General features: G+C 39.7%; 2 protein-coding genes across 4 annotated transcripts; both read right to left on the bottom strand.

Moving 5' to 3' along the window:
- Positions 1-1,482: 1,482 nt before the first annotated feature.
- On the bottom strand, positions 1,483-27,718 carry LOC119908474 (feline leukemia virus subgroup C receptor-related protein 2-like). 3 transcript variants are annotated; one of them, XR_005445291.1, is made up of 12 exons: positions 26,455-27,712; positions 22,910-23,051; positions 18,161-18,301; positions 16,833-16,900; positions 16,142-16,245; positions 13,596-13,637; positions 13,280-13,390; positions 8,536-8,641; positions 7,678-7,789; positions 6,169-6,227; positions 4,436-4,571; positions 1,483-2,890 (listed from the first exon to the last, which is right to left on the bottom strand). XR_005445291.1 is itself a non-coding variant. In XM_038726177.1 (11 exons), exons 1-11 carry the CDS (start codon positions 27,037-27,039, stop codon positions 2,807-2,809), a joined length of 1,554 nt encoding a protein of 517 aa, XP_038582105.1. In that variant the 5' UTR covers positions 27,040-27,718; the 3' UTR covers positions 1,483-2,806. The 3 variants fall into 3 exon arrangements, 2 of the variants coding, with proteins under 2 accessions (XP_038582105.1, XP_038582106.1); XM_038726177.1 differs by lacking the exon at positions 4,436-4,571 and having other exon boundaries at positions 26,455-27,718; XM_038726178.1 differs by lacking the exons at positions 4,436-4,571; positions 13,596-13,637 and having other exon boundaries at positions 26,455-27,713.
- LOC119908475 (feline leukemia virus subgroup C receptor-related protein 2-like) lies at positions 23,083-25,671 on the bottom strand. The gene has a single exon (XM_038726180.1). The coding sequence runs from the start codon at positions 24,792-24,794 to the stop codon at positions 24,126-24,128; it is 669 nt and encodes a 222-aa protein (XP_038582108.1). The 5' UTR covers positions 24,795-25,671; the 3' UTR covers positions 23,083-24,125.
- Positions 27,719-27,965: the final 247 nt, after the last annotated feature.

Below are 27,965 nucleotides of genomic sequence, written 5' to 3'. Positions count from 1 at the left end.
TCATCAAGAATTAGTTGCAACTCCTTCTAAAACCCACAAATTGTCAGTGTTTGTAAATGATAAATGGCGCTCATTGACTCATTCACGCACACACTGATGGTAGTGACTAGCATGCAAGGTGTTGGCCAACCATCAGAAGAAATTTGGGGCTCAGTGTCTTGCCCAAGGACACTTCCTCATGTGGACTAGCTATGGCTGCTCCAGAGCCATGCAGAGAAAGAGTTGCGTCATCTCTTTTCAATTTAAATTCAAGTGGCTTTATTGGCATGAGTGCATACAATACAATGTTGCCCAACATATTAACACAAACTATAAAACTATAATAATCAAAATAAGAAAGCAATTTTCAGTAACAAACATTCTCTCCAATGGGCCCTTTTTCAATGGCAGGTTGTGGAGCTCTCAACATGGCTCTGGGTTCTTCAATGATAGATATCAATATCATAATATAAAATGGTATGTACTGTGAATTAAAATGTTATCTGTGTTGTCCATTCCTACTCACATTACATATAAGAGCATGAGACAGTGATGTGTGTTTTTGTCTGTGTAATACCAAGGCCAAGTATTGAGCTCCATGTAACATCAACAAAATCGATTTAACAAATGTAAAGATGAGAGGAAAATTTAGTTTTATGCTCCATCCTACCTCCCTCCCACCTACCAAAGAAATGACAACAAACAAACAAAAGCCCTTAGAAGGAACAAAATGACCCAAATTTTTATATGTACAGTAAGTTCTTCCAAAGAGCTCTGAAATGTCACATGCATACAACGGTCCTTATTCAAATCCATCCCTACAGTGGGCAGGCCGTCAGGAGTTTCCCCAGCAAGTCTGAGGTCACACCCTGCTCGTCCTCATCCTTTTGTGACCTTCCAGTTCATATATTCCACATTAATAAAGGTCATAAAAGAAGGAAACTCTACTGCGTGGTGTACACTATAAAGTGTTGACACAATTACTAAAAGGGGCAGTGCTGTACGGTAGGTCAGCCTCACGCCTTCTTGACAAAACCGAAACCGAAAAACAGAAATGTGGTCTTCTGTTTGTTTACATTTTTATTCTTCTCTTAGGAACTTAAGTTTTAAAATATTAAAAGTAGCATTTAGATGATTAGTTGACTGATGACTGGCAGCTGTTGAAAAACAAAAGATAAAAGTGCAGAGAGGGGTATTTTTATGCCATACTCTTAGCTGGACTTTGCATTAATGGATAGGTTTTTCCCCACAGATCTATGTGCTAATGAACCTGTAGTACCAGGGAAAACTCATGACAGAACCTTTAACAAAGAATATGCCAAGGATCAGTCATTAGCTAACTGGAGAACAATGAGATCATCAGAGAATCAGTCAAATGGGAGCTGCTCTCTGAGCACTGGCTTGAAGTCAGGATGATCTCATAACAGAGCTGCTCAGAGGCAACTTTATCTCTATTTATGTCAATGTGAAGTTTAATGTATTTAATCAGACCAACACTTTAGATCAGCAGATATCCCCTTTATTCAGGTTACACCGTAGGAGAGATTTTCAAAGTTGATTAAATCACAGTATAAACAGTTAATGGGACACTCAGAATACTAACTATATCAACAATGTACTTTAATTATGTTTTCTCCTCTTGGGCTCCTCACTCAAATCCTTCTGGGCCTTCAGTTCATTTGAGGAGTCAGCCCTGTTGTAACAATGCTGCCACCATGTGGCCAACCATGTAAAAGAAATTGGGCCATTACAAGTAAAAGTCCTGCAGTCAAAAGCAGATTATGGTTATAGTTGAGCAAGAGAAGTCAATACACATAAATATATAGTTATTTTTCTCTATTCTTTGATTTTTGTGACACTGACCTCTTTGAGCCTCAGGCAATTATTTAAATGAAACCAGAGACTCTGGGGCCCAGAGTACACGGTGCTTTTTTGTGAGGGTTTGTATTGTATTTATAAGCTTATATGTTTTAAAAAAGAAAGTAAAATCTTCATTTGAAAACCAACTGGTAACTACAGTTGTCAGTCAGAAGTACATCAAAATTGTACTTGAAATGACTGAAACATTATCCACATCTGCTTCCTTGGTTATTTTTTTCTACTCTTGTAAAACCTGTGCCTTCTGGTCAACATGTCATGCTGCAATTGCTCAAGAGAGATAACTGCTGTATGCGTGTGCATTTACCTGTGCCCTTAATTTTTATACATGTCTGATGTTGTAATCAGTGGCATCTGTATCGTGATAACACAGTGAGAAATGCCATTGTCACATTCACCGTATGATCATGCAGGTCCCGTTTCCCTGACTTGTTTTGGAGGTGTGCCATCTGGGTATACTGGGTTATGGTTGTCCAATCGTCTATGGCTCAGTCAGGTAGCTTCACCATGACATCCGCAGTAACGTAAAACGTGACACCCGATGAAGTAAAGAAACATCGTACAACAGTTTTATTTGATGTTAAATAAGTAAACATGAATAATGTTACACATATTACACAACTGTCTGTCATCTGCTGAATGGATTTTCTACCAAAGTCACTTGTAAAACTGTGGATCCTGGATTTACATGGTTAACGGTTTACGCAATGACAAAATTTGTGTATATCCATTTTGGCAAATATATGTATATATATATACACACATATATACACATACACACACACACAGCACATAATCAACTGTATACTTTTAACATACTGATAGGTAAAATGATCAACTCACAAACAAACATTTCATACATTTGTCTTGCAGATTTAGGGACAGCATTTAATTTACACTTAAATATAAAAAGATATTTCTGAGCAGGGAATTTCTATGCTCAAAACTTTTATGATAGTGCATGTGCGTCTAAAACTGCTTCTTTGACGACAGAAGGTGCAGCCAGGCTCCCATTGTGGCAGTCGGAAGGTCCCTATCAATCGAAACAGGTTTGTCAATTTAACAGTTTTATGGATTCAACACAGAAGTTTGAAGCTCAGTCAGGAAGACTGTGCTACTCTCTCATTCACATCTCTCTCGCTCATTCATATCTCTCTCTCTCTCTCTCTCTCCAACCCTCTCTCATTCATAAACTCCCATGGGCGTATACTCTTCAGTAAAACCAAACAGAATTCGCCACGATCTCGGTCAGCCAATCATACTGTTGCTGTCAAAACTTTCAATCTGTCCTCTCTGCTGCCATCAGCTGTCATTTCACTGTGAGTCATCGCGACCCACCTCCTCCCTGTTAAACTACAGTTTCATCAGATCCATCTAATCTCAGCCATTCTCTCATCTGATCACCACAACCAGTGTCTACTCTTATTGAAGCCTATGTACACATTCCTACATTCATTCTGAACTCAAACATTTAACATACCTATGACTGAAAGAGTGCATACATTTCTATGGATTTTTTCCCCATTATCCTACCTGTACTTTGGTCATTATTGTAATCTTGAGAGCAAATACATGTCTACATTCTGTTAATGAAAGACGATAGGACCAAAACACGCTAATTCTTCAGCTTTATTAAAGGACATAGCCACTGTATGAATGCTTGTATGTGGATATGCGAACTATATATTCTCTGACTTATTCAAATGTCTTCAGTTCTTGATGAAAAATGGCACAACATGACTTCGCAGCAGACATTTTGAAATAATGGAGTAGGAACAGCACAGGTGTTGCTAATAACAATAATAATGGCAGTCAATAAGACATAACAGTGAGCCAGCACGCATAGGTTTCTGGTTTAAAAACAACTTGAAGGTACAAAACAACCTGAAATGTTGATCTCATAAATTGTGGTTTGTTTTCTATCCCCACGTGAGCGTGTGCATCGCACCAATGACGTCAATACAAGGACTCTAAAACTGAAGCAGCTAAATGGAATCCAGCCATGATTAATTTTATTTACACCTGTGCTTTACATGTCAAAATGTCTATTTCTTCATTCCATAAATAAAACTGTAGTTTCAAATAAGATGGTTTTGTACCAACATCTAAAAAATGTCCCTGTATACTGATGAAGAACTGAAATCGTATACGGAATTTATGGGGAGGGTTAAAGTCAGTCAGCTATCCACACAGTAAAATTATTCTGAGAGTGATGGTGATAGCAGTAGTCAATAGTAACCCAGGTACACTCCCATGTCAATGATTTTTTTTTATCATTATATGGTTTTTGCCAACTATATATCAGGTGCATAGGCTTTGTTGGGATTAATTATTGAGTGGACTTAAATTAGTTGAGATAAATTCAGATGGAATTGCAATTGATGTAGTTGAAGAAAATCAACACAAACTCAACCAGGCTTAGTGAAAAAAAATTACTGATTGTGTGAATATTATTCAGCGTGACAGTCGGAAACTGAGAGGGAGACAGAAAAGGCAGGGTTAACAGTGACAGGTGGAAGGACGTGCAGCAGGTGTTGGTGATTAATGACAGGGTGTGCTGATTGCTCTCTGCTCCTACCTTTGTGCATCTTTGTGTAAGATTTGATTTTTGTGGAAGCAGAAAGGTGCATTGATCAGGCTTGAGAAGGAAGAGTCTGTGGCTGGGAGATGAGCGCCGTGGCTCCGTAGTCGTGTCCTGACTTCTGCGCCTCCGCCTAAAACAACAGCTACTGATCACTTCTCATTCAGCATTTACAGAGGTGAGTCTCCAGTCTGGGATGAAGTTGCTGTGACAGAATATGATCTAAGAGGCAGTTTTGTAATTCCCTCACTGAATTCTTGCCAGAATGAATTCCCTCTTGTTTGTTTGTATTTTTTAGGTAATTAAAGTCAAGCTAAATCCAGCTTGGAGGTTATGCTTAAAAGCATAGTTTAACAATTTCAGAAATATGCTCATTTGCTTTATTTCCAATAGCTAGAAAAGAAAATGTATACCACTTACTGCTGGGAGGTTCAAGTGTTATGTGCCTTGGTATACGTCGGTCTGGACCTCCAAATTGAGTGTTTCGAGTTTGGTAACATAAAAGCAGAGTAGGCAGGAGCAGGCCAGAGCTAGTCATCTCTTGGCTCTAGCTTCGTATTTAACAGAGAGTGGTATTGATCATCTCATCTAACTCGCCACCAGAAACCAAATGTAATCTAATGTAAGCATTAGATGTGAGGAATGTTGACTGCTGATTTCCTGTCAGCGCTCATCAGTAACTTGACCACAGAGCTTGGAGACCCACCCAGACATCAACAACAACGTTTTGTCCATGGGGGCAGCACTGCTTTGGTTGCTTTTGTGTAACATTGAAATATTCACTAAATTTTGCTTTAAATCATTTAAATTTGAGGTACTTTGTCCCTCTGTAAATTCTTGGTCTGTTTCCAGATGCTGTAATAAAAATAGAAAGAATTGAAAGGGGAAGCAATGTATTATGACCGAATCAAAACAGAATGGGTGAAAGCAATAAAGCATTAACTGTTACTATTCAGACAAATTGAATGAGCTATTAAGATATATTATGTCTGAGAATACATTTCTAAACATGTAAGCATCTGCAGGTGTAACTGGATCCAAATTATAGTGCCTGATTCTGACTTGAACCAGTGACCTTGAGTATGGGAGGCAGACACCCTGATGAGGAGGCTAAAACCCATGGGTAATAGCGTCGGTTGCCATTGCGTCTCTTAAGGTGTCTGGGAGAGAGGTTTACGCAGGCAGATGCATTTTCTGTTTTACAACACGCAGACACATGAGAAAGATGAAAACGGCACAAAAACACATACTGCAGAGACAGTAATCTGCCCATATTCAACCATGTTTTATGGACAGACGAGCAGGCTGACTCACGACGACAGCAAAAATAGAGACAAAAGAATTATTTCTTAGTTATAAAAATTATTTCTGGAGCAGCACAAGACGCACATGTGATATTGACTTCATGCCTTCCATGAAAACTTGCAAAGCAAGCACAGAATACATGGGCCTTTTTCGCAGCAGAATTTTGACTTGGCATAGTAGAAGCACAGGTGTTACTACACTAGCAATGGCTCCATTTTATTCAAATGTCAGAGTAAGCTATCACGGTGACAGTATACCAGGACCCTGAAACTGAAGCAGCTAAATGGTATTCAGCCATAATTCATTTTAACATTTATACCTGTGCTTTTTCCTATAGTGAGATGTCAAAATGTCCTCTGCAAAAAAAAAAAAAGCCTATTCAACTTCATAGTGCTATCATAGCAGGCTTTTTCTCACACACTTACTGCTGTTGCTTTGGCCAGAAGGTTTGCATTTTGTCTCCGTAGATCAGACTTGATTAAACCTGCAGGGAAATAAAGACTGCATGACATAATGACACACAACTTTCTGGTTTTTTAAAACATTTTTCGGGGGGGGATTTTTGCTATTAGATAGAGAGAGGGGGTGACATGCAGCAATGGGCCACAGGTCGGATTCAAACCCAGGCCATTGCGACAAGGATTCTGCCTTAGTTCATGGGGCGCATGTTCTACCAACCGAGCCAGCGCCCCAGCAACAAACAAATTTTAATAATATTAATGCAGATTATTAATATATAAAAACAGTGTGGTTGTATGACATGATGTAATAAATGTGACTGTCCAGTAGGTGGCTCATTTGCACAGACACATTACAATCAGAACTGTGGCTCTATTTAAGTTTAATACACTTTTTAAAAGTAGTTCAACAAACAAAAGCAATTCTGCAGAAAAGTCATGCACCCTAACTTACCCTCAATGTTGCACTCATCATCGTGATTGCAACTTAATCATTAACTCCGATTTCACAACAGATTATAACCTTTGTAACTGAATATATTACAGGGCCAACACTGATGGCAGCTTCACATAAGACTCTACGGTATATCACACAAATAAAAGAAATGAGTTCAGTTGTGGTTTTCTCATAAAGCGGTTTCTTTTCCTTTAAAAACTGGCACGGTGGCCACAACAAGAGGTCCACTCATATGTCTAAATACGGAGTAAGTTACAAAAGACACTGAGTCATTTTGCTGACCTTTGTGAGAAGATAAGTGTCATTACATAGTCTTGCAGTGGTTTTATATTGTGTACAAAGTTTAGCGCTTCAGTGGCTAAAGCGCTTTTAATAAGTTATACATTGCTTATAAACCCCTCAATAGGCCATGCAAAAAAAACCTACGTGTTGACTTAGGCATGAAGTCTTACATTTACACAAAAAGATATTGAGTGTCAGAATGCATGTGCATTGTTTACCTTCTGAGTGATGCAAAATTTTCCATTACTCAGTCAATTGACAACAAAATGTTTACCGCTGCAGCCTCTGACTTGTCTTGAAACTTCTGCTTAGTGTTTGCTTAATGAAAAACAGTCACTTTCAATTGAGGAGGCACACACCATCTTTTCCCCAACTTCAGTTAAACAAGGCACAGTATTGAACCCTTTCAAGGAGATGAAATAATTTCTAAGAAACTACTTCCAGGGTCATATAGCTTTCCTGTAAGGATGTGACACAATGCTTTGCTAAATATACAACACGATACAAAAACATCTGTCATTATGTTGGTAATCTGTATCATAACACAACCCTGAAACAGCCCTTCAAAGTGCACAGTACCCATCATCTACTTTCTTGGAATTCAACACTTTCCCAGAGCAAATTCATAACAGAAACTAACCGACGAGACAGTTCTTCAGCATTGCTCTATGTGGGATAAATTCAGTAGCTTGCTATGACTCTATAGAGCATATGTTTCATAGTCAGAAAGGTCTTACCTGTCATTATTGTACCGATTAGAAGAAAGACACAGAGGAAGATGTTTCCTGCAAGTGTGCCAAAGCTGTCGATGATCTTCCCCTGGCAGATGGTGAATATAATGCCAAACACCTGGGCATGCAGAACACGCCAGTTAGGAATAAAGCTGGTATTTGCATGCACAGACACGCACACACAGCAGACAAAAAAACAACAACAAAACAAATGTGCTTCTCACTTTCATCCCTCAGCAGCTAAGGCCTTTAAGAAGCAGCATCCATATTTTTCCCTGCAGCCAAAACTGCTGTACTCCGTGGAAGTATTATAGTGCCAGTACCTGCAATCAGCTATCCGGGGGCCCGTTTCACAAAAACTCTTTTGTAATCACCGCTTACACTCAGATTGTAAATGGTAGAAGCATCGCATTTCATGAATTATTGTTTCCGGGAAACTCAAATGTACGAGTCAGGGCTCACACATGTTCATGCATGATGTGCATGAAGTATCGTGTTTGTTTTGTGTCATGCTGTAAATTGCAGCTTGCATGTTTTGATTTGAAGAATTTGATGAAAAGGCTTCTGGGTCAACAAGGAACAAACTAATCTACAGACTTTCAAAATGTAAAGTCAAATCCGGAAATTAGCTCTGGACAGATTCTGCAGACTGTTACTGTTATTAGTTGTATTCTTGTTCTCTAAACTGTTTTAATATATGTACTCAGGTCTTCTTCGAAACCTGCACTGATATGGAGGAAGAAGGGCTCACTTTTTTCTCTACAACCAGTAAAAACATTTGTTCTCATGCCATCCATTTGCTGATGTGCTGGGCTTGTCTGCACTATTATGTTGAGAGTGACCCTATAGGTCACTAAGCTGTACCTGTGCCGAACAGTTGAGTAGTCCGGATGAGGTTCCCTCTGACTCTGGGTAGGTCAGCTCCACCGCAAACTCAAAGCCCAGTGGCAGGTAGCCTGTCATGAAGAACCTGGACGGGGACACACACACACACAGGTCCGTACTCTGAATTCTTATCTGAATTTGCGTTTTTGTCAACTTTAGTCCTTAAAACGGACAAAGTTATTATTGTAGGGGATTTTAATATTCATGTGGACGTTGATAATGACAACTTTAGTACTGCGTTTATCTCTCTGTTAGATTCCATTGGCTTCTCTCAGAGTGTTCATGAAGCTTGTTTTGGTATACGGTATTAAAATTGAACATAGTATAGTGTTCCCACAGAATCCCTCTTTATCTGACCACTGTTTGATAACTTGAGTTTGTATTGCTGAACTACACGCCATTGGGCAAAAATGTCTATACAAGACGTCTGTCTGATAGTGCTGTAGCTAAATTTAAGGATGCGATTCCATCAGCTCTAAATTCATTATCAAGTCACAAAGTAACGGAGGACTCCTATGCTAATTTCAGTCCCTCCCAAATCGATCATCTTGTTGATAGTGCTGCAGGCTCGCTGAGAATGACACTCGACTCTGTTGCCCCTCTAAAAAAGAAAATAATAAAACAAAGACTGTTAGCTCCATGGTATAACACTGAAACTTGCAAATTAAAGCAAATATCGCAGAAACTTGAGAGCAATTGGCGTTCCACCAAACTGGAAAATTTTCATTTAATTTGGCAAGATATATATATATATATATAAGAAGGTCCTCCGTAATGCCAGAGCAGCGTACTACTCGTCATTAATAGAGGAAAATAGGAACAACCCCAGGTTTCTTTTCAGCACTGTAGCCAGGCTGACAGTCACAGCTCTATTGAGCCAGATATTCCCATAGCTCTCAGTAGTTACAACTTCATGAGCTTCTTTAATGATAAAATTCTAACTATTAGAAACAAAATTCACCAAGACCTGCCCTCAACTGGCACCGACTTATCTCTAAACTCAGGAACCTTAGAAACAGCTGTAGAACCAGATATATGTTTAGACTGCTTTGCTTCCCTCAATCTTTACCAACTAACTTCAATAATTTCTTCATCTAAACCATCAACCTGCCTCTTAGACCCCATCCCGACTAGGTTGCTTAAAGAAGTTATACCCTTAGTGAGCACTCCTATACTTGATATGATCAATCTATCTCTATCAACAGGCTATGTACCACAGTACTTTAAAGTAGCTGTAATTAAACCCTTTCTGAAAAAGCCCAAACTTGATCCGGATGTTTTAGCCAACTATAGACCTATATCTAACCTTCCATTTCTCTGTAAGATCCTGGAGAAAGCAGTCAGGATTTAGAGTTCATCATAGCACAGAGACAGCACTGGTGAAAATGACTAATGACCTCCTCATTGCATCAGACAAAGGACTTGTCTCTGTACTGGTTTTATTAGACCTTAGTGCTGCATTTGATACCATTGACCATCAGATCCTATTGCAGAGACTGGAACATTTCATTGGCATTAAAGGAACCGCTCTAAGCTGGTTTAAGTCCTATTTATCAGATCGATTTCAGTTTGTACATGTTAACGATGAGTCCTCCATGCACACCAAAGTTAGTCATGGAGTTCCTCAAGGATCTGTCCTCGGACCAATCCTCTTCACTTTGTATATGCTTCCTTTAGGCAATATTATCAGAAAATATTCCATAAACTTTCATTGTTATGCAGATGATACTCAGTTATATCTATCGATCAAGCCAGATGAAACTCATCAGTTAGCTAAACTTCAAATGTGCCTTCAGGATGTTAAAACCTGGATGACCTGTAATTTTCTAATGTTAAACTCAGATAAAACTGAAGTTATTGTTCTGGGGCCTAAGCACCTCCGTGACGCATTATCTAAAGATATAGTTTCCCTTGATGGGATCGCCCTTGGAGTTATCTTTGATCAGGACATGTCGTTTAAGTCTCACATTAAGCAAATTTCAAGGACCACCTTTTTTCACCTACGTAATATTGCGAAAATCAGGAATATTCTGTCTAAAAATTATGCAGAAAAACTAGTTCCATGCATTTGTTACTTCTAGGCTGGATTACTGCAATTCTTTATTATCAGGCTGCTCGAGAAAGTCCATTAAGACTCTTCAGCTGATCCAGAATGCTGCAGCACGTGTTCTGACAGGAACCAGGAAAAGAGATCACATTTCTCCTGTTTTAGCTTCTTTGCATTGGCTTCCAGTAAAATCCAGAATAGAATTTAAAATCATTCTTCTTACCTACAAAGCTCTTAATGGTCAGGCACCATCTTATCTTAAAGAGCTCATAGTACCTTACTACCCCACCAGAGCACTGCGCTCCCAGAATGCAGGTTACTTGTGGTTCCTAGAGTCTCCAAAAGTAGACTAGGAGCCAGAGCGTTCAGCTATCAAGCTCCTCTCCTGTGGAACCAGGTTCCAGTTTGGGTTCAGGAGGCAGACACCATCTCCACATTTAGTAGACTTTCCTCTTTGATAAAGCTTATAGTTAGGGCTGGCTCAGATGAGTCCTGAACCATCCCTTAGTTATGCTGCTATAGGCCTAGACTGCCGGGGGATTTCCTATGATGCATTGAGCTCCTCTCCCCTCTACTTTCTCTCCCTCTGTATGCAACCTCATCCCATTATTGCATGTTACTAACACAACTTCTCCCCTTTCCGGTAGTCTTGTGCTTTCTCGTCCCTCTCCTCTCTCCTCCTATCACTTCCTGCAGGTGTTTCTGGTTCTGGAGCTGTGGAGTCTGGATCTGTCGCTGCGGGTCACCTGCTGCTCCAGTGTTCCTGCTCGACACCACACAACTATTGTTACTAGTCCTATTGTTATTATAATCATTAACATTACAATGATTATCATTAACACTACTATAAATATCTATACAATTTTTCATTTACTGCAACATCACCTTTACTGTCTGTACCTCTGTGTGTATATTATGTAGAGAGTGTCTCTCCCCCCCCCCCAGAAGTTTTTCCTTGCCTCTGTCGCCTGTGCTTGCTCTTGGTGGGAATTGTTGGGCTTCTGTAAATAACATCATAGAGTACGGTCTAGACCTGCTCTTTTATGAAAAGCGCTGTGAGATAACTGTTGTTGTGATTGGCGCTATATAAATAAAATTGAATTGAAAATTGAATATCAAATTATATAGAATCACAAGGTGATTTAGGTGCAGCACTTTTTTTTGCTAAACCACAAAATGTCTAGTATTTGATATTAATAACACTGCCTTGAATGTGCTTGTAAAGGATTAAGTAGTTTATCACAAAAACACACCTCATGCCCAGGCCCTACCCAGTGCTGTATTTTCTCTCTCCCTTAATAATAAGCCCTTGAATAACAGGTTTTGAAAGAAGACCAATGACAACAGATGTAATTGGTCTCAATAAATAGCACCATGTCTTCTTTCCACTGAAGTGACAAAAAGCGAAACTCAACTACAAGGTTCTTAAATGGCAACAGCAGCAGATGCTTTTCTTTGACATTTATGTAGGCTATGCATCCTCCGCCAATAAATGTGCTGTGATAACAGGAACATAGAGCTTTAAACACAACACTTTCATCTTGTTGCTTTTTTTTTTGCTTTTGTTTGTTTACACACTTTAACATATAAATGAACGTCTGTTATATTCAAGACTTTGCCAAACAAGTTCATCACTGATTAACCGCTTGGTAAATCTGTATTCGCAGTTTTATAGTTTTTAAATCTGGTTTTGAGCCACCCAGCTATGATTGGTTTGTCAGAGCTGAAGGGGGGGTGTCGTCATGAGAACTGAACAAGACGACATTGCTGTAAACAGTGGACTGTCTCTGTATTTCTAAACAAAAGCCTGAGGCGAGCTCACCTACATGTTTACTGTACATCATGAGCATGCATCGACAGTGTTTGTGTAATTCCACTCACTGCCAGAAGGGGAGACAAAAGTTCTGCACCGCAGGTTTAATTTTCATAAAGAGTTTGTTTAGGGATGAGACATAGAAACATTTTCATTTTAATACTTATCAACAATGGACTTCTTAGATGCAATAGGAGGAGAAAAACAAGAAAAATACGTTGGACACCTTTATCAATTGAATACAATGAATCCTAGCAGCAATGTGAGGCTAGCTGCATAAACTACTGAAGCTTTCTGTTAGTTGACAATTTAGCCTCACAGGAATTAAGTACACGGTCTGTGGCATATATAATATTATGTTGGTGTAGTCCTTCAGAGAAGAAGATGTGTAAATTTCACAACTGTAATTTTTCCAATTCGTACTGGCTCTACAACCTTTATTTTAAAGTATTTATCCACTTCGCTGTAATACCTGCCCATCTTCAACAGTCATGTTTTAATGGTCCCATTAAATGTTTAACATGATTCCACACAATTGTGGCCTCTCTCCATATGCCCCCCCCCCCATTTGAAAAGAAAATTCAAAAAAGTTTGAATACTGGTGTGTACAATCTTTACCCTAGGCCCTACGGTGTGACTGAGTGTATGCAAATGCTTATCAGGCCAAAGTTAAGGGCTAAATAAACATGGCTGTAAATTATTGTTGCAAATGTCAACAGAAATATTGCACTTCACAAATTTAGCATATCCCTTGACTGAATGAAATGTGTACATATATTATGTGTACATATCATATATTATTGTACAAATCATTAAAAATAAAGAAACCCTTAGATCATGTTAAAAGAATGAATGAAAAATACCCAAGTGCTCCAGCGGTGATGAAGACCACCCAGAGGCGTCCCAGATCGAGTGTAGCAGCATAGACTATCATCCCCACCAGAGACATGAAGTAGACTGCGAGGGTTGTCTGCCTGGAAATATAAACCGTGAACACTGTAATCATCATTAGCACGATACAGTATTGCAGTATTTTGTGTGGCTACACATGTTACATTATAGACAGCTTCAATATTTGAATGGTTCTTTGTGGAGTTTTTGATCACTAGTAGCGCAATAGACATTTTTATGAGCAGTTTGTTTTTGTGCATGCACAGCATGATGTACGTGCACACTCACGGGCACGCAGGTCTTGCACTCTTCCTCTGATACACAGGTGAACTAACACGGTAGTGCGCCCACAAAGCCAGTGAACAAGAAGATTGTTAGCTAGTAAACATATATTTAAACAGTGCAAGTTTCACAATGTTCAAAAACGTCACCTTAGCAGATGTTTTATGAGGAAAGAAATGCATTAACACGTTTTTTAGACCACAAGGATACACACAATGCGTTTTGGCGAGTAACACTGAATGTACATAAACATTGTCTATTTACAGGAAAACTTCAGAGCACCTTTAACACTTTATAATAATTATATTATTCAACTATAACTTGAATTATAATTATATGAGACATGTATGGAGAGAATACATGTGAGATGTCACATCCCTTGCTTAAATCTGTCAATTTCAGTAAATTCAATCAGATTTAAAGAGTATTTTGCAACAATAATTACCATACTTTTATAAATTTTGAATAATATGTATAAACATTAGTATTTGCCTATTTTATACCAAGTCCATCAACTGCAGATCGTGAATTTCATCTTTGTTAGCATTTTACATGTATGTTCTATTCCTTAAAAGAAGATGTTAGATATCTAAAAGAAATGTGCTCATCTGACAAACTTAGTTTTGTGCTAAGTGTATTGTTGTAAGCCAAGTCATTTCTTAGGTCGGCAAGGCAAATTCCTTTGTTTTTGTTGTTCACTGAAGACATTTGGGTTTAAGATCAAAAGATGAGTATGAGAAACAAGAGCTCTCATTTCATGGTATTCACATCTAGATGTTTGAATCCACCCATTTTTCAAGTGAGCAAAACTATTGGAACATGTTACTGACAGGTGTTGCCCAGGTGTTGCCTTTTAGGTTGATTGTCCAAACATTAAATAGCTCTGCATGACTAGTCTAAGTTTTCATCCTTGGTTCAAACCTATAAAGACTGCATTTCCTATTAAAGAGGATAAACAAACATGAAGACCAGAGAGCTGTCTATGGGAGAAAAGCAAGCCATTGTCAAGCTGAGAAAAGAGGGAAAATCGACCAGAGCCATTGGACAAACATTGGGCATAGCAAGCACAACAATTTGGAGCAACAGACATCGAACAGGTCGGCCAAGGAAAACAACAGTAGTTGATGACAGAAATATCGTGAGAGCTGTGAAGAAAACCCCCAAAACATCAGTAAGTGACATCAGCAACGCCCTCCACAGTGCAGGGGTGAAGGTATCACCATCCACTGTTCAAAGAAGATTCAGAGAGCAGAAATATAGAGGCCACACCTCAAGATGCAAACCACTCATCAGCAGGAAGAATCGTAAGGCCAGATTGAAATTTGCAAAGAAGTACAGAGATGGACCGCAAAAGTCCTGGAACACAATCTTATGGACTGATGAGACAGAAATTATTCTCTACCAAAGTGATGGAAAGGCCAACATGTGGAGAAAGAAAGGAACCGCTTATGATCCGAAGCATACAAGCTCATCTGTGAAGCATGGTGGAGGTAATGTCATGGCTTGGGCGTGCATGGCTGATTCTGGAACAGGCTCATTAATATTTATTGATGATGTAACTGATGATGGTAGCAGCAGAATGAATTGTCTGTAAATATGTGGGGAAAAGGGTCTGTCACACGAGTGATATATTTTGAATAAATTCATGAAAAAACTGTATTTTGATAAACAGTTCTGTAAATGTGTGGCCATTTGGTATATTATCACAGTGTAACCAAAAAACAAATCTGACTCATCAGTTTGCTGGAAAATGTGATATGTGACATTCAAATCAGTGTACATTTAATAAGGAAATACCTTATTTATTAAAAAACATAATAAATAATTCATATTATATAATTAATGTAATTCATTAATTAATGTATGTATACTTTCAGCTTGTAAAGTTTCATTGTGATAGATATAGTTGGTAGAAAGCCTTTTTGACTTTTGGCCTTGAAAAATTCTTTAAAAAAGTGCAGCATAGGATCCTACAGAATTTTCAACAATATTGAAATGTTGACATTAGTATTGAGACTGGGCAATCACAGTGTAATCAGAATACATGCGTGTGTAATTCAAATGTCTGGATTAGACAACAAAGCCAAGTGGGCCTGACCATGTCCCTGCATGTAGCCACAAAACACACCTGAATACCCTAAACGCTTGTAAATAAGACAGAGTGGGGTTGACTGCAGCTCTCCACAGGGTAAACACTGCTGTCTCTACACAGTGAGAGGACCCATAGGACAAGCACAAGAGGTCAGAAAGATCAATGTTAGAGCAGCATGCTGCACCTGGATAAGCAGACACAGAGCCCCAACAGCCAACATGTAAACACCAAACAAGAGATGAGAAGCAAAATGACAATAAACAGAAAATGTCAAATGTGTGTAGCGGAACAAATACAGTTAGAAAAACAGTCCAGTTAAATACAGTTAAAAACAGTAAAAAAGTGAAGTCATAAACTTTGTCAATCAGTCACACAATCTTCTTTTTTTGTTAAATTATCCACCGCGTGAACTTCAGCTTTAACTCCCTCTCTGTGCATCTTTATGATTCTCAACACGTACTTGTAGGTTTTAGTTTTGTCCAACCAAACGCCACAGATCAGTGAGCCGACCATCCCTGCAATGACAATGGTAAGGCCAATCCTCCCAGCATTCACCTCTTCTCCCTAAAGTGTCAAGGAAGAAAGGACATAGGTTAGTGACCTTGTGCCCTTACATACTAAGGAAAGGCAAGGCAGTTTCAGAGAAAGCAGACATCCTTTCAAGCCTGGTAGCTGTGGTGACTTTGAGTGAGTTTCTGCATTAATCTAGTGTCACAGCAATCATTTCTCCACACCACCTATTGATGGAGAGTAAAATTAAAATAAAAGCAACATAAAATTATACACATATTTGAGCAGCAGCCTGTATTGATGCTTCAATAAAGATAAGCATCCCATTTCCCCATAGTTTCAGTCTACTTGCCCTGTGTGAAAGTGTTACTATAGACATTACTATTACTACTATTACTACATTCCTGTTTTTTAGTCTTGCCTGACTCACCTTCCCATGACCTGTAAATGTATCTTTGATGTACTACTTAAATACCAGTAAACCAGTTTATCAAGCCCTGAAATGTCAAAATGTTGGGAGTGTAACAAGAGTTTTGGTTCATTTCAGGTCAACACAGAGGAAACACTAAAGCAAAATGCTGTCTTACCGCTAATTTATACTGTATGTGCATTCATGTAGAGACACAGTAGGCAGAACTTACAGGGTAATGCTCGATGATCATGCGGTTCAGAAGGGTGCCAACAGCATAGAAACAACCCACGTTCAAACCTGTGAGTTGGGAAATGTTGTCAAACAAAGTCTGGACACCATAAACCACTGGACAAAAACATCTTTCAGAAAAATGTTTCACAATGTTAAGGAAATATTGAGCGTGAATTCTGAAACCTTCAATGTGAGCAGTGGAAGGGTTTTAGTTTTGAGTTGTGTCAAATGAACCTAATCAGGCTAGTTTCCGAAACAGAGAGCTGATCCAAACCAAGGATTTCTATAAAAGGATAGGTCTGCACTGAGTGTCCTGAGTCTTGAGATAAAGTCAGTAACTCAGACAAACTACACACAAAGATACACTTGCTTTAAAAAAAACCCATTAACAACAAACATTAACAACATTTTTGGAAAAGAGCGTGATAAAATTAGTGAGGATGTAAACATAACAATTAGTATCTAAATATTTTTTACTGTGTAAATGAGCCGGTTACTTGAATATAACTGAACATTTAGGATCAGCAGCTACAGCTCAGTGAAACAGACAGGGACAGGTGGAGCTGCAGCCTGCAGGACACAGAGTAATGGTCACAGGTAAATTTGAGACCAAGTGAACTCTGCATAGTTGTCTTACAAACTCCCAAAGATCATTATGCAGGAAGACAGAAGGACAGAGACACGCACGATAATAATAGTCACATGAACTGTGTCACATGAAATTCGTAAAATAGTCCACAGCTGTTGGGCATACAGTATTTGCTATGACTTGATTGACGTTACAAACCTGACAGACTGCAAAGAAGAGTTGGGTCACGTCGATCAAATACATTTGTTAAACATTGTCACACCATAAACAAACTTTGGACCACTCCAGGACAAAGTCCCTCTCATTTCAGGAGCTTTTGATTAACTAATGACTTGTGTGCTTTTTTTTGTTTAGGAGATTTAAAGATAAACCTTGTTAAGCTTTAAAGGTTGGAGTGTTGAGGCTTTCTTGGAAATCAGTTAAGGGTTTTCAGTGCTAATATAACAGCTATTATCCAGGAGAATCACTAACTGGTGTGGTTTTGGAGAATACCTGAATCTGGCAAAAAAAAAATTGTGGGTCTGGTCAATTCAATAGTAACTATAAGAATCCATAAATTCATAAATCAACTAAAGTAATTTCCCCCACTTACTCAAGATGCATTTTAAAGCACAGAAAGAAGAAATTACCCATCTCCCTTATTTTAAAATAACATATTTATATTATTATACTGTATCATAAAAATAATGAATAATGCAATTTAATAAATAGTACTTTGGAGAAAAGTGATGACCAACCATAAGTGATGATGAGGAGGATGAAGGGCCTGTTGCGGAGCAGTCTGAGGATGGAGGCAGTGTAGGAGTACTGCTCTGGTGGGATGCTACGAGCTGTTGCCTGGGCCTGAGTCGGAGGCAGTTCAGGTCGCTCCTGGAAGACTGATATAAGGAGAGACCAAAATCTGTAATGTAAAACACAGCAAACCCAAATACCAACAGCAAATTTTACACTTACATTTAAATCATCTACACAAACTAACGTTGTTTTGGAAGTTTATCAGGCTCTGCAACTGCCTGACTGAAAGAAATACCACACTGCATCTGCATAATAACTCACTAGGAGGGTATTAGAGTTTCAATTTGGAACATGAAAAGTGGTGGGGGCATAGGGGGCTCAGGTTAGGGGTGTGAAGAGACACTTAGCTTGCGAGACATCGTGATATGCGAAATTAAGTTCACAAGAACAAGACAAAAAGATTCTTAAACAGTGTTATAAAGACATCCTCAATGCCGAGATATATGGGGGTGGGGGGTCTGGGGCGACCTCCCCAGGATATTGTGATCATTAAACACTTCATTTCCTGCATTCTGGTGAACGTTTCTGCACCAATATATGGTGGAAATGTTTTTATTTATCTAAAAGGAAACTTTCAGATCTCTTTCTCCTGGAGATCAACTTTTCTCATGCAATATCATCCCTGCTGAGGCAACATGTATGCATGATTAGTCTTCCCTCCTCTTTTGTCATGTTCAAAGAGAGAGAACGGAAAACTTGGCCAAAAAGAAACTGTGTCTTGAGTTACTTTTTTTGGCAATGCACATTTGTTTCTTCTATATTTTAATTGCATTGCATGTTTTCTTAAAGTGCAAATAAACCCTTCTAAAAGCATTTCACTGAAAGCTATATTTCAGAATGTTTTTTCACAAATGATGCTTTCAAAACGGGGGACTTGCCCCCAGCGTCCCCAGTGTAAATGACACCTATGTTTAACTGGCTTAACTGGCTAAAGCAACAGAAGCATCATATTGGGCATTATGTTTGTCCTCTTGATACAAATAAACAAGACTGCAACTTTCTAAATGTCCTCCACATGCAAGTCTAAAAAAAGTGCATGGATCTTTGCCCCAGCACAGATGAGACGTCTTTATTTTGTGTACTATCATCTCCAAAGAGAGCAGCTCCAGCTCCAAAGATGTGGAATGGGACACATCCAGACACAGTCAGACATGTCCATGCACATACGGTATGCTTAACACACCTCCACATAATGCATGATGAAGATACCCTTATATTCTTCCCATAAGCGTTTCTCAGGCAGACGGACAGTAGGCCGGTCTCTGACCCACCTTCTGGGGTGATAACTGTGATGTGACCTGTTTTAGTCACTCTTTATCCTGGGTGAAAACACGTGCTCCTAGGCCTCATTGGAAATCACAGTTGTGGTTCTTGGAGCTAAACCAGCCTTTCTCCCTCCAGCAAATCTGACCACTTTTCAGTGACCAGCTCTCAGGAATCCTGTGAAACTGTCCTACTCTTTATTTACTCATTATTAAGGATCTAAGGTGCATTTTACTTTGTGTGCGGTCATTCAAATGAAATCGAACAACAAGTGTTATTCAGCTAGACTTTGGAGTGCACAAACTGTTAACAGTTTATGCATGCTAATTTTCCTTCAACAGCCCCGGGGATTCCCCTTTACCAATCAACCACAGGCACTCATGTCTTAATGCAGACTTTCTTTGTGGTTAACTTTGGTTGCCAATTTTGTTTAGAGGAAAGCAGCAGCCAAACTTCTTCTCTCACCTCTCTTTGAACACAGTTTATGCAAATCTCTGAATCCTGGGACTTTGTCTGCCCTGCTGACTCACAGGCCTGTTGCAGGGCTACAGATGGCCCTGCCAGCAGGACAACCCTCACACATGGCATCTTGCACGTATGTGTGAGGGTGTGTTATGTGTGTGAGTAAATGTGTCATATCATGAAACTACTGTGGCCAACTGGTATGAATTATCTCGCTGGAGTAACCAAGAGCAGCATAAGTCACATCCCTTCCCAGCACCACAGTATCCATCGCATGACCGAAAGTGGAGGACAGCCTATACTTCCTGCACAGAATCAGAGTCCTGATCAATCTTAATACAGCGAAAGCTTTGTCTACAGAGTTACACAATGTGGATGAATTGTACATTTTATTCTTCATTTCTAGTATATCTATCTTTCAATTGCACTGTTTACAATAAATAAAATAAATCAGTGGCTCCTAATGTGGGGATTGGGTCCCCCAGAAGGGGATCAATATAAAGGGTCACAAGATGATTTTCATAGTAGGAAGTTCTGCTACAATACATTTGGTTAAATTTCTCTAATCTTTTCTTCTGAAAAAGCGTACACTTGAACCTTATTCATGCACCTAAAATGTATTCAGATGAAACGGTCTGAGAGGAAAATCCCTCTTCCAGTAAGAGCACAACTCATAGATGTGTGCACTGGGATGAGCGTTGCAAGAACTCATCTCTGTGGGGTAAATGTGAGACTCTTAATGTAGCTTAGCATGAGGACGCGAAATGGGGAAAACCACTAGCTTGACTCCATTAAAAAGCTAAAACAAATTTGCCTACTAGCACCTCTAAAGGTAATAAATTAAGACATTACATCTGTTTTGTTGTTTCTGTACAAAAACTGAAATGAAGTTACTGCGTCCATAGTATATAAAATATCTCTGTTGTAAAACAACATGGAATAACTTGTTAACCAGGGTGGCAATGGGACAGTGGATAAGATATGTGCTTTTGGTGTGAGAGACCTAGGTTCGATTTCCACTGTGACACATCCACTGATATGTCCTTGAAAAAAATCACTTGACATATGTAGCAATTGTACATCGCTTTGCATCAGCTAAATGAGTAAAGGTAATTACTGAGCTGTAGAGGTGCTGGTAGGTTGATTTGTAACCTTTGGAAAGAGTAATGCTAAGCTAAGGTAACCACCTCCTGGCTGTAGCTCCATATTTTCCTCACAGACATGAGTGTGGTGCCAGTGTTCTCATCTTACTCTTGGCAAGAAAGTAAATACCAAAATGTTCTATTAAAAAGGTCACAAAAAATGTTTGAAACCACTAAAATAAATTATGAAATGAGCAATGAGCAATTAACGACAGGAGACTGCAGTTAAAATACTAACAACCCTGACAGTCCGAGTCTTCTATGGAATGCCTTCACAAGCATCCTTTTGTGTGTCTGAATACAGAACGCTTATGAGCGCTCGCGCCCTCCCCCAGCCCTGACCGGACAACAGCTTTTTCATGCAACTTGTTCCTCCTCTCTGACAACGACCCAGCCCAGTGTTCTCTATAGAAAAGGACCACACACCATAGTTTGCTACTATACGGAACTGTACTGACTAACCACTTCTGTTATTTATCTGCCCCCTCCTTAAATGACACAGTGAATGATTCAAGTTTTCGCCACAGTAAAAATAGACAGAAAAACCAAATGTGACGCGCTAAACGTGCAATTACAAATATAAACGCTGAGATCATTTATAATGGGGTAGATGGTCCAAGAGAGTCCAAATGCAGGGGTAGCAGATAAAGCAGACTAAAAATCAGCATTTTTCCTAACAACTCATATCCTGTTTGTCATGTCACATGTAACCCTAACCCTAGTCACGCCACTTCCCACAACCAGAAGATGCTTTGTCCTTTTGTGGTCATAGGTCCTCTATTCCTAATAACTCTATATCATATCTAAGTATATCTAACATGTACTTAAATAATACTGTTGCTGAAGCACTCTTGTACTTTTGTGCCCATTCTTGTGACATTTCTCAGGACTTTACTTGTTTCACAACAGTATCCGTTTTGTCAATCTCCCCTTGAGGGAGGCTTTTGTGTTGTTGTGAACATGCTGTTCAGCACTTTTCTTTCCCACTGAATGGTGCTTCTTGTCAGAGTGTAAGTATGCTCTAAATTAAAACTATCATCAGGTAGAGCCACCAAATAAAGAAATCCCATAGGACTAAGCGAAAAAGGGCCTAGACAATATACATCAAAAGCTCTGAGTATGTTTCTGAGGGAAAATATGAAAAAATACTCATATTTCACAAACTTTACTGCTTCATTTACCACTTCCCCTCTATCCATTCACAAAAATATGGTTGGTTACACGGTACAGTAAAAATCTGTTGAAAAATGTACATTTTATGTAAATTCAAAAACTGCCGAAACTGCAGAAAACACCGTTCATGGTATCTAGCCATGCAGGAAGTTTCAGTTTTATCTGGTTTTAGAGATGTCTGGCTCTGAAAATACTGCTGCCATTCCAACATGATGGAGGTGAGTAAAACTTCTTTTGAGCTGAACAAAGCATTGAGAAATTGCATTTTGAAAAACTGCACACCACCAGGTAATGCCGGAAACAATGCCCTGGTTACTCAACTAGTTTCCATCAAAGTAATTGTCCCAATTAAAATTTGAAAATGCTTTGAGCAGCATAAACCAAATCCATTCACTTATTGTATTGTGATTTCATGTCTCAAAATGATGGCACATAAAACCAAAACTGTGCACTAGACTGACATGCTACATCAGTGATTCCCAACCAGGGGTTACTAGTTAGCAAGCAAGCACACAAGTCTAAATAGGTAGCTAAAAGTAATGGATAAATGGTTGGAACATTTATCTTTACTCTAAGTGGTAGTAGTATGATTGCAGTCTAAACCAACCTTAACATCGGTTGGGAACAACTGTGCTACGTGGCAAATCTTACCAAAGACAACAAGGACGAAGAGTAAGGTAGCCACTCCTGCTGTGATGTAGAACATGACACTGATGTGGTGAGCCAGCTCGTCCATGTCTTCCACATTAGGCACCAGAATGGGAGGCACAAGGAACCCAATTGCAATACCCAGCTATAAGACAATGAACACATATAACACAAATGAGAGAAAAAACAGCTTAAAAGTGACCATGTCATATCACGAAATATCTATAACTCAAAGGTGGCTTAAAAACAGAAAAGTTTTGATTTGTATCCTATTGTTGCCACATATTTTCTGAATCTCATTCATACTGACTGAGTGTTACCACGACATGTGTGTTTGGTGTGAAGGAGCTAGCTGGGTAAAAGGGTAGTAGGTACAGGTCATACGCAAGTCACACTTGGGGTAACTTGCAGACATAGAAACAGAATGACCTCGGCCTCAGTAGCTCATACCGCTGTATTCTATCTGTGGGTACATGAAGACAGCTGTGTAGATAGGGACGAGCTGTTGCCTTGGCAGCCAAGGACGAGCGATACGGTGCTCTTCTTCAGTTTTAGATGCATTAGAGTTCAACATCCAATAACATGGTTTCACATAGTTGTGTGCATATGAAAGATAGCCTGAGTTTCTTGACACCTTCTTTATCAATAAGGGTTGACCAGCTCCCAAGAATTTATTTCACATTTGGTAGCTATTACTGTTTGTTTTGACACCAGTGTATATTACACTCATTTAATAGTATTTAGGGCTCTAAATGTAAATTGAATAATTTTAAGACCTACTTGCTCTTTAAAAGGTAGATATCAAGTTATCCACAGTAGCCTCACATCTTGGTTGTCAAATAAATTTTAACCATCAACAGATATTTTGCACTACTCATGTAGAATTCACATGTGCAGGTCAATGATACCCAGTGATAACAAACCACATTATTGTCTTATTACAAAAACAGGCTGCCATTTAAACATGTTTTAAAAGCATCTATGTGATCAGACTCATTCAACACAGAATTTCACAATTGGGAAAGAGTGCTTTTACATTTAAACAGCTAAACAGACAAAGTATGACAAGATGGTTTCATCGAACAGTTAACACAATTTTCTCAGGACTCTTGCACCAGAACACTAGAGGTCTTATGCGACTCTGGCATCCAGTGCAGCCCTGCAAAATCTACAGACAGCTGTCAGACAGCCATGCTATGCAGACCCTGCTGCAAAACTGTCAGATATTCAGACCAACCTGGTTTCCCAGAACTCCTATGGAACAAGCAGTTGACACCTCTTCCTCTCCAAACCACACTGAGGCAAGGTAAGAAGGAATACCAAGGACAAACACCGTGGCAACTGAGCACACAAACTGGCCTAAAAAAGTGACGGTGAACAGATTGGGACTGGCACTACCAATTTTGATCCAAGCACCAATGCAGTTAAAGGCCGACCCGACAAGAACAATATCCCGGATTCCCCTGTTGTCCAGAAGCCACAGGACAGGCAGAATAAGCGGAATGTAAGTGAGCAGGTAGATCATGGACAACCAGTCGATGGCCAGAGAGTCAGTGTTATAGAAGCGCATGAATATGTTGCTTATAATGCCGTACTGAAGCCAAATGAAGGCATTGCTGGCTGAGACGGCGCTGAAGAGAAACAGCATGAACCAGCGACGATGGTAAAGTTTGGTTTCAGCCTTGAGGACCAGCTCTGCCTGATCACCTTGTAAAGCCTCAACGTCTAACCGTGAACCAGCGGAGATGTCTCTGCCTAAAGCTCCTGGACTCCACTGCAGCGAAACGAGGCCCGGAGCGAGATTCTCTGCAGCCTTGGACCACATCCACGCTTCACCACCGAGTTCAGAATTTGCATGGTTGCCTTTCAAAGTATTGTTTTGTGGCATTTCAACTGTCCTAAAGTGGGCCACTGGAGCGTGAGAGGTCTTAAAATTTCAGAGCTTGCTGTCCTGTGTACCAACTGCCTGTTGTAGAAAGATGCTTTTCTCAGAGAAGCCAGAGAGCAAGCACAGTTGGAGTTACTGGAGTCCATTCACAACTCATTGCACATTTCTTTTGTCCTGTCATATGATGTTAATTTAGGGAATCGTCCAATTCTACCTAAACCACTCCTACCTACTCAGACCTGACCTCTTTAGTCTGAATAACATAACATATTTCTCTGTTGAACTTTAATAAAGTCTAAGAATAACTTATTTGAAAATATTAATGTTTCCAAGTCTTTGTTATTTATCACCTACAGATACCCGTGCCAAAACACATTTACCTAGATCTTTTAGAAGTCTATCAGAAAGCCAGAAAATGTTCTCTCTTACTTACTGAAACCGCATCCAAAAAACCCAGTCCATGCTCTGGGTTACACACAGCAAATCGTCCAGCACTAAGTGATGACTTTTTCGGTGACATTTACTTGGAGTTGATGTACTGTATCACACTGTAAGTGTTGTTTGTTCAAAATCTTAAAGTGTTAAATCTGATGCTTGTGGGCTTATATTAACAGTGGCACGATGCTGATCTTTGCACTCCTGTCTGCTTATTTGGCTGCTCGGGTGGATGATAAAAATGCAAAATTTGATCTGTTTGTTTGTTTTTGAGTAATTGCACTTAATATAGGCCTAAAAAGAATAAGAATTCTCAGTCTAACAAGAAAGCTTTGAAAAAACTGCAGCAAGAACACATTAGGCCACCTATTACAGCCATTAGCTACTGGTTCGTTTTTGGACGGTTCTGCCCTCAGTGTTTCTATCACACAGTGCCTGAAGACATATCAGACATGCATGTATTTGATGTCCCTTCCAAATCGTATCATTTTCCCAACTCTCCTTTAGGTGTTCCTTGGGCCACAGCCAAAAAGTAAGTAAATACAGGGTTGACTACATGTTTTCTGATATGAATCTTATTTGTTCTATGCCAACACATAAAAGTTGTTCTGTGTATGATTGTGTATTTCTTTGAAATGTTTTGTTGTTTGTACTGATTGTGTGTAATTTGTTGTTTTGTGTATTGATGGTGTAGTGTGTTTTCTCTGTTGTTATAGTTCTGTGTGGACCCCAGTCAGAGTAGCTGATGCTTTTTTGTATCAGCTTATGGGGATCCTAATAAATAAAAATCAAATATGCTGTTGAATAATAGGTGGCTTTGAGTTGACATAGTTTTGCAGGTGTGTAGAGATTTTTTTCTCCACACTGTTTAATATAACATGATTAGAGAAACTGTTTTGGCTTCATCTCTCGCTGATATTAAGATACATAGTGATGTTGTTAGACTTGTAAAATGTGTCTCTTCTTGCATGCCGGTTCCATGTATATTGCTGTCATTCTCTCACCTTTTCAGCAGAGCAGACAATATTGAGTGTTGTGCGCACAGGAGATCCTCTGTGGTTGCTTCAACGCGCGTAATTACGCACACGTGCCAAATAGAGGTGGGAATGTCCAAATGATCCTGAGTTAGTGGCGCTATTACGTAGTAAAACTTAATAAATCAATGATCAAGTAGGTGAAGAGCTGATTTGTAACTGACTACAGGACTGCCTTCGTCTCGGCCTACCTGATTCCCGAAGACTCCGATGGCGCAGGCGGTTGACACTTCCTCTGAACCAAACCACACAGACGCGATTCTCGACGGCATCCCGAGGATGAACACCTGCGCGAACGAGCAGCAGAACTGTCCCAGAAAGGTGACGGCGAATAGGTTGTGTCTGACGCTGGCCACTTTGATCCATGTCCCTGCACAGTTGAGCGCTGTGGCCACCAGCGCGATGACCCGGAGCCCCTTTTTGTCCAGCAGCCAGGTCACCGGGAAGATGAAGGGAATGTATGTCAGCATGTAGATCATAGACATCCAGTCTATAGTGAAGGTGCCCACGTTGTAGAATTTCATGAAAATGTTGTTGATGATGCCGTACTGTATCCATTGGAAGGAGTTGCATAGTGAATATGAGCTGAACAGGAGGACAATCATCCAGCGCCGTTTGTACAGATGGGTGGGTGGCAGCGCTACATGACTGTCCAGCTCACTCTGATTATCGGCGGGCAGATCCGCGTCCCCCGCCTCCAACTTCACATGGTTCTCCAAGTCCGCCTTAGTTTGATCCTCGTGTAGTTTATCTCCTAACGCTGGTTTTTCGTTCATATTAAACAAGTCTCCTCAATACACTCATTGAGTATAACGTTTTTGCTCAACGGATGTGCGTTAAATCACCGCAAACTCCACTGAAAGTGTCTCAAAGTACTTGCCCTGTTACCAGCCCAGCGCTTTCCGTTATGTGTCACGTTAACGACAGATAGGCCTACAGCGTCATGTTTAAACCTACAAGTTCAACTCTCCAGTGCAATCTGAATAGTTAGGCTAATGCGCAAGTAGTGACGGCTCTACAACTTCCAGTTTGTGCAGTACTCTCGGCTCCATTAATTCATTTCCTCCTGAAGTTCGTTCAGCAGTAGGTTAGTAACTTACGCCTGAAGCCAGTGCAGTTTCAGTTAGAGTTACAGACAGTTTCTTGAATGAATATGATCCTTTCTTTCAGATCGACCTTTCCGAGCGTAAACACGTGTAGGGGCGCCTACTGTGACCCTCCACCCGGACCTAAAAACGATTTGGGATCTTGAAAGTACTCGGTCAACGCAAACCAAGGGCGGAGTTTCAAACACTGTTCTTTGTTTTATCTGATCAGCCTGTAACGCTGAGATATCTGACACTGGGACGATTAGTTACGTCCTCAAATATCTGCGGTTCCTTCGATTATAATGTAGGCTATGTCTTCATTACTACCATTGTAGGCTACTTTCTAGTCTAAAAACAGTGCTGATTAAAGGTCATTTATTTTCTCCACTAGCCTAATAATAATAATAGAATGGTTACTAAAAGGGTGAATGACACGGAAGCCTAAGTTGTGTTCAAAGACAGATATGCATTCACGCCCACACAAGGCAGACTATGAATGAATGTTTGTGTTTTACAACAAGCTAGGCTACTCTTAACTCCATCTCTCATAATGGTGAGCAGCGCCATCTAGGGACTCTCTCAAAATGAAACACCAAGGTGGTTTGCACATGTGA

Source organism: Micropterus salmoides, unplaced genomic scaffold (genome assembly GCF_014851395.1).
Source record: "Micropterus salmoides isolate LMB-PRFRI ecotype aquatic unplaced genomic scaffold, ASM1485139v1 Ms_hic_scaffold_18, whole genome shotgun sequence".
Classification (NCBI taxonomy): Eukaryota; Metazoa; Chordata; class Actinopteri; order Centrarchiformes; family Centrarchidae; genus Micropterus; species Micropterus salmoides.
The sequence above is the reverse complement of the archived record's forward strand: the minus strand, read 5'-3'. Positions and strand labels throughout refer to the sequence as shown.

What these genes read in the sequence shown, in the direction of transcription:
- LOC119908475 (XM_038726180.1), bottom strand. Translation starts at nt 24,794, where the DNA reads ATGCCACAAAACAATACTTTGAAAGGCAACCATGCAAATTCTGAACTC.
- LOC119908474 (XM_038726177.1), bottom strand. Translation starts at nt 27,039, where the DNA reads ATGAACGAAAAACCAGCGTTAGGAGATAAACTACACGAGGATCAAACT. An exon ending in CCTCCTCATCATCACTTATG is followed by an intron (nt 16,901 to 18,160) that starts GTTGGTCATCAC and finishes CCCAACTCACAG; the next exon opens with GTTTGAACGTGGGTTGTTTC. An exon ending in GACAAAACTAAAACCTACAA is followed by an intron (nt 13,638 to 16,141) that starts GTACGTGTTGAG and finishes CTACCGTGTTAG; the next exon opens with TTCACCTGTGTATCAGAGGA.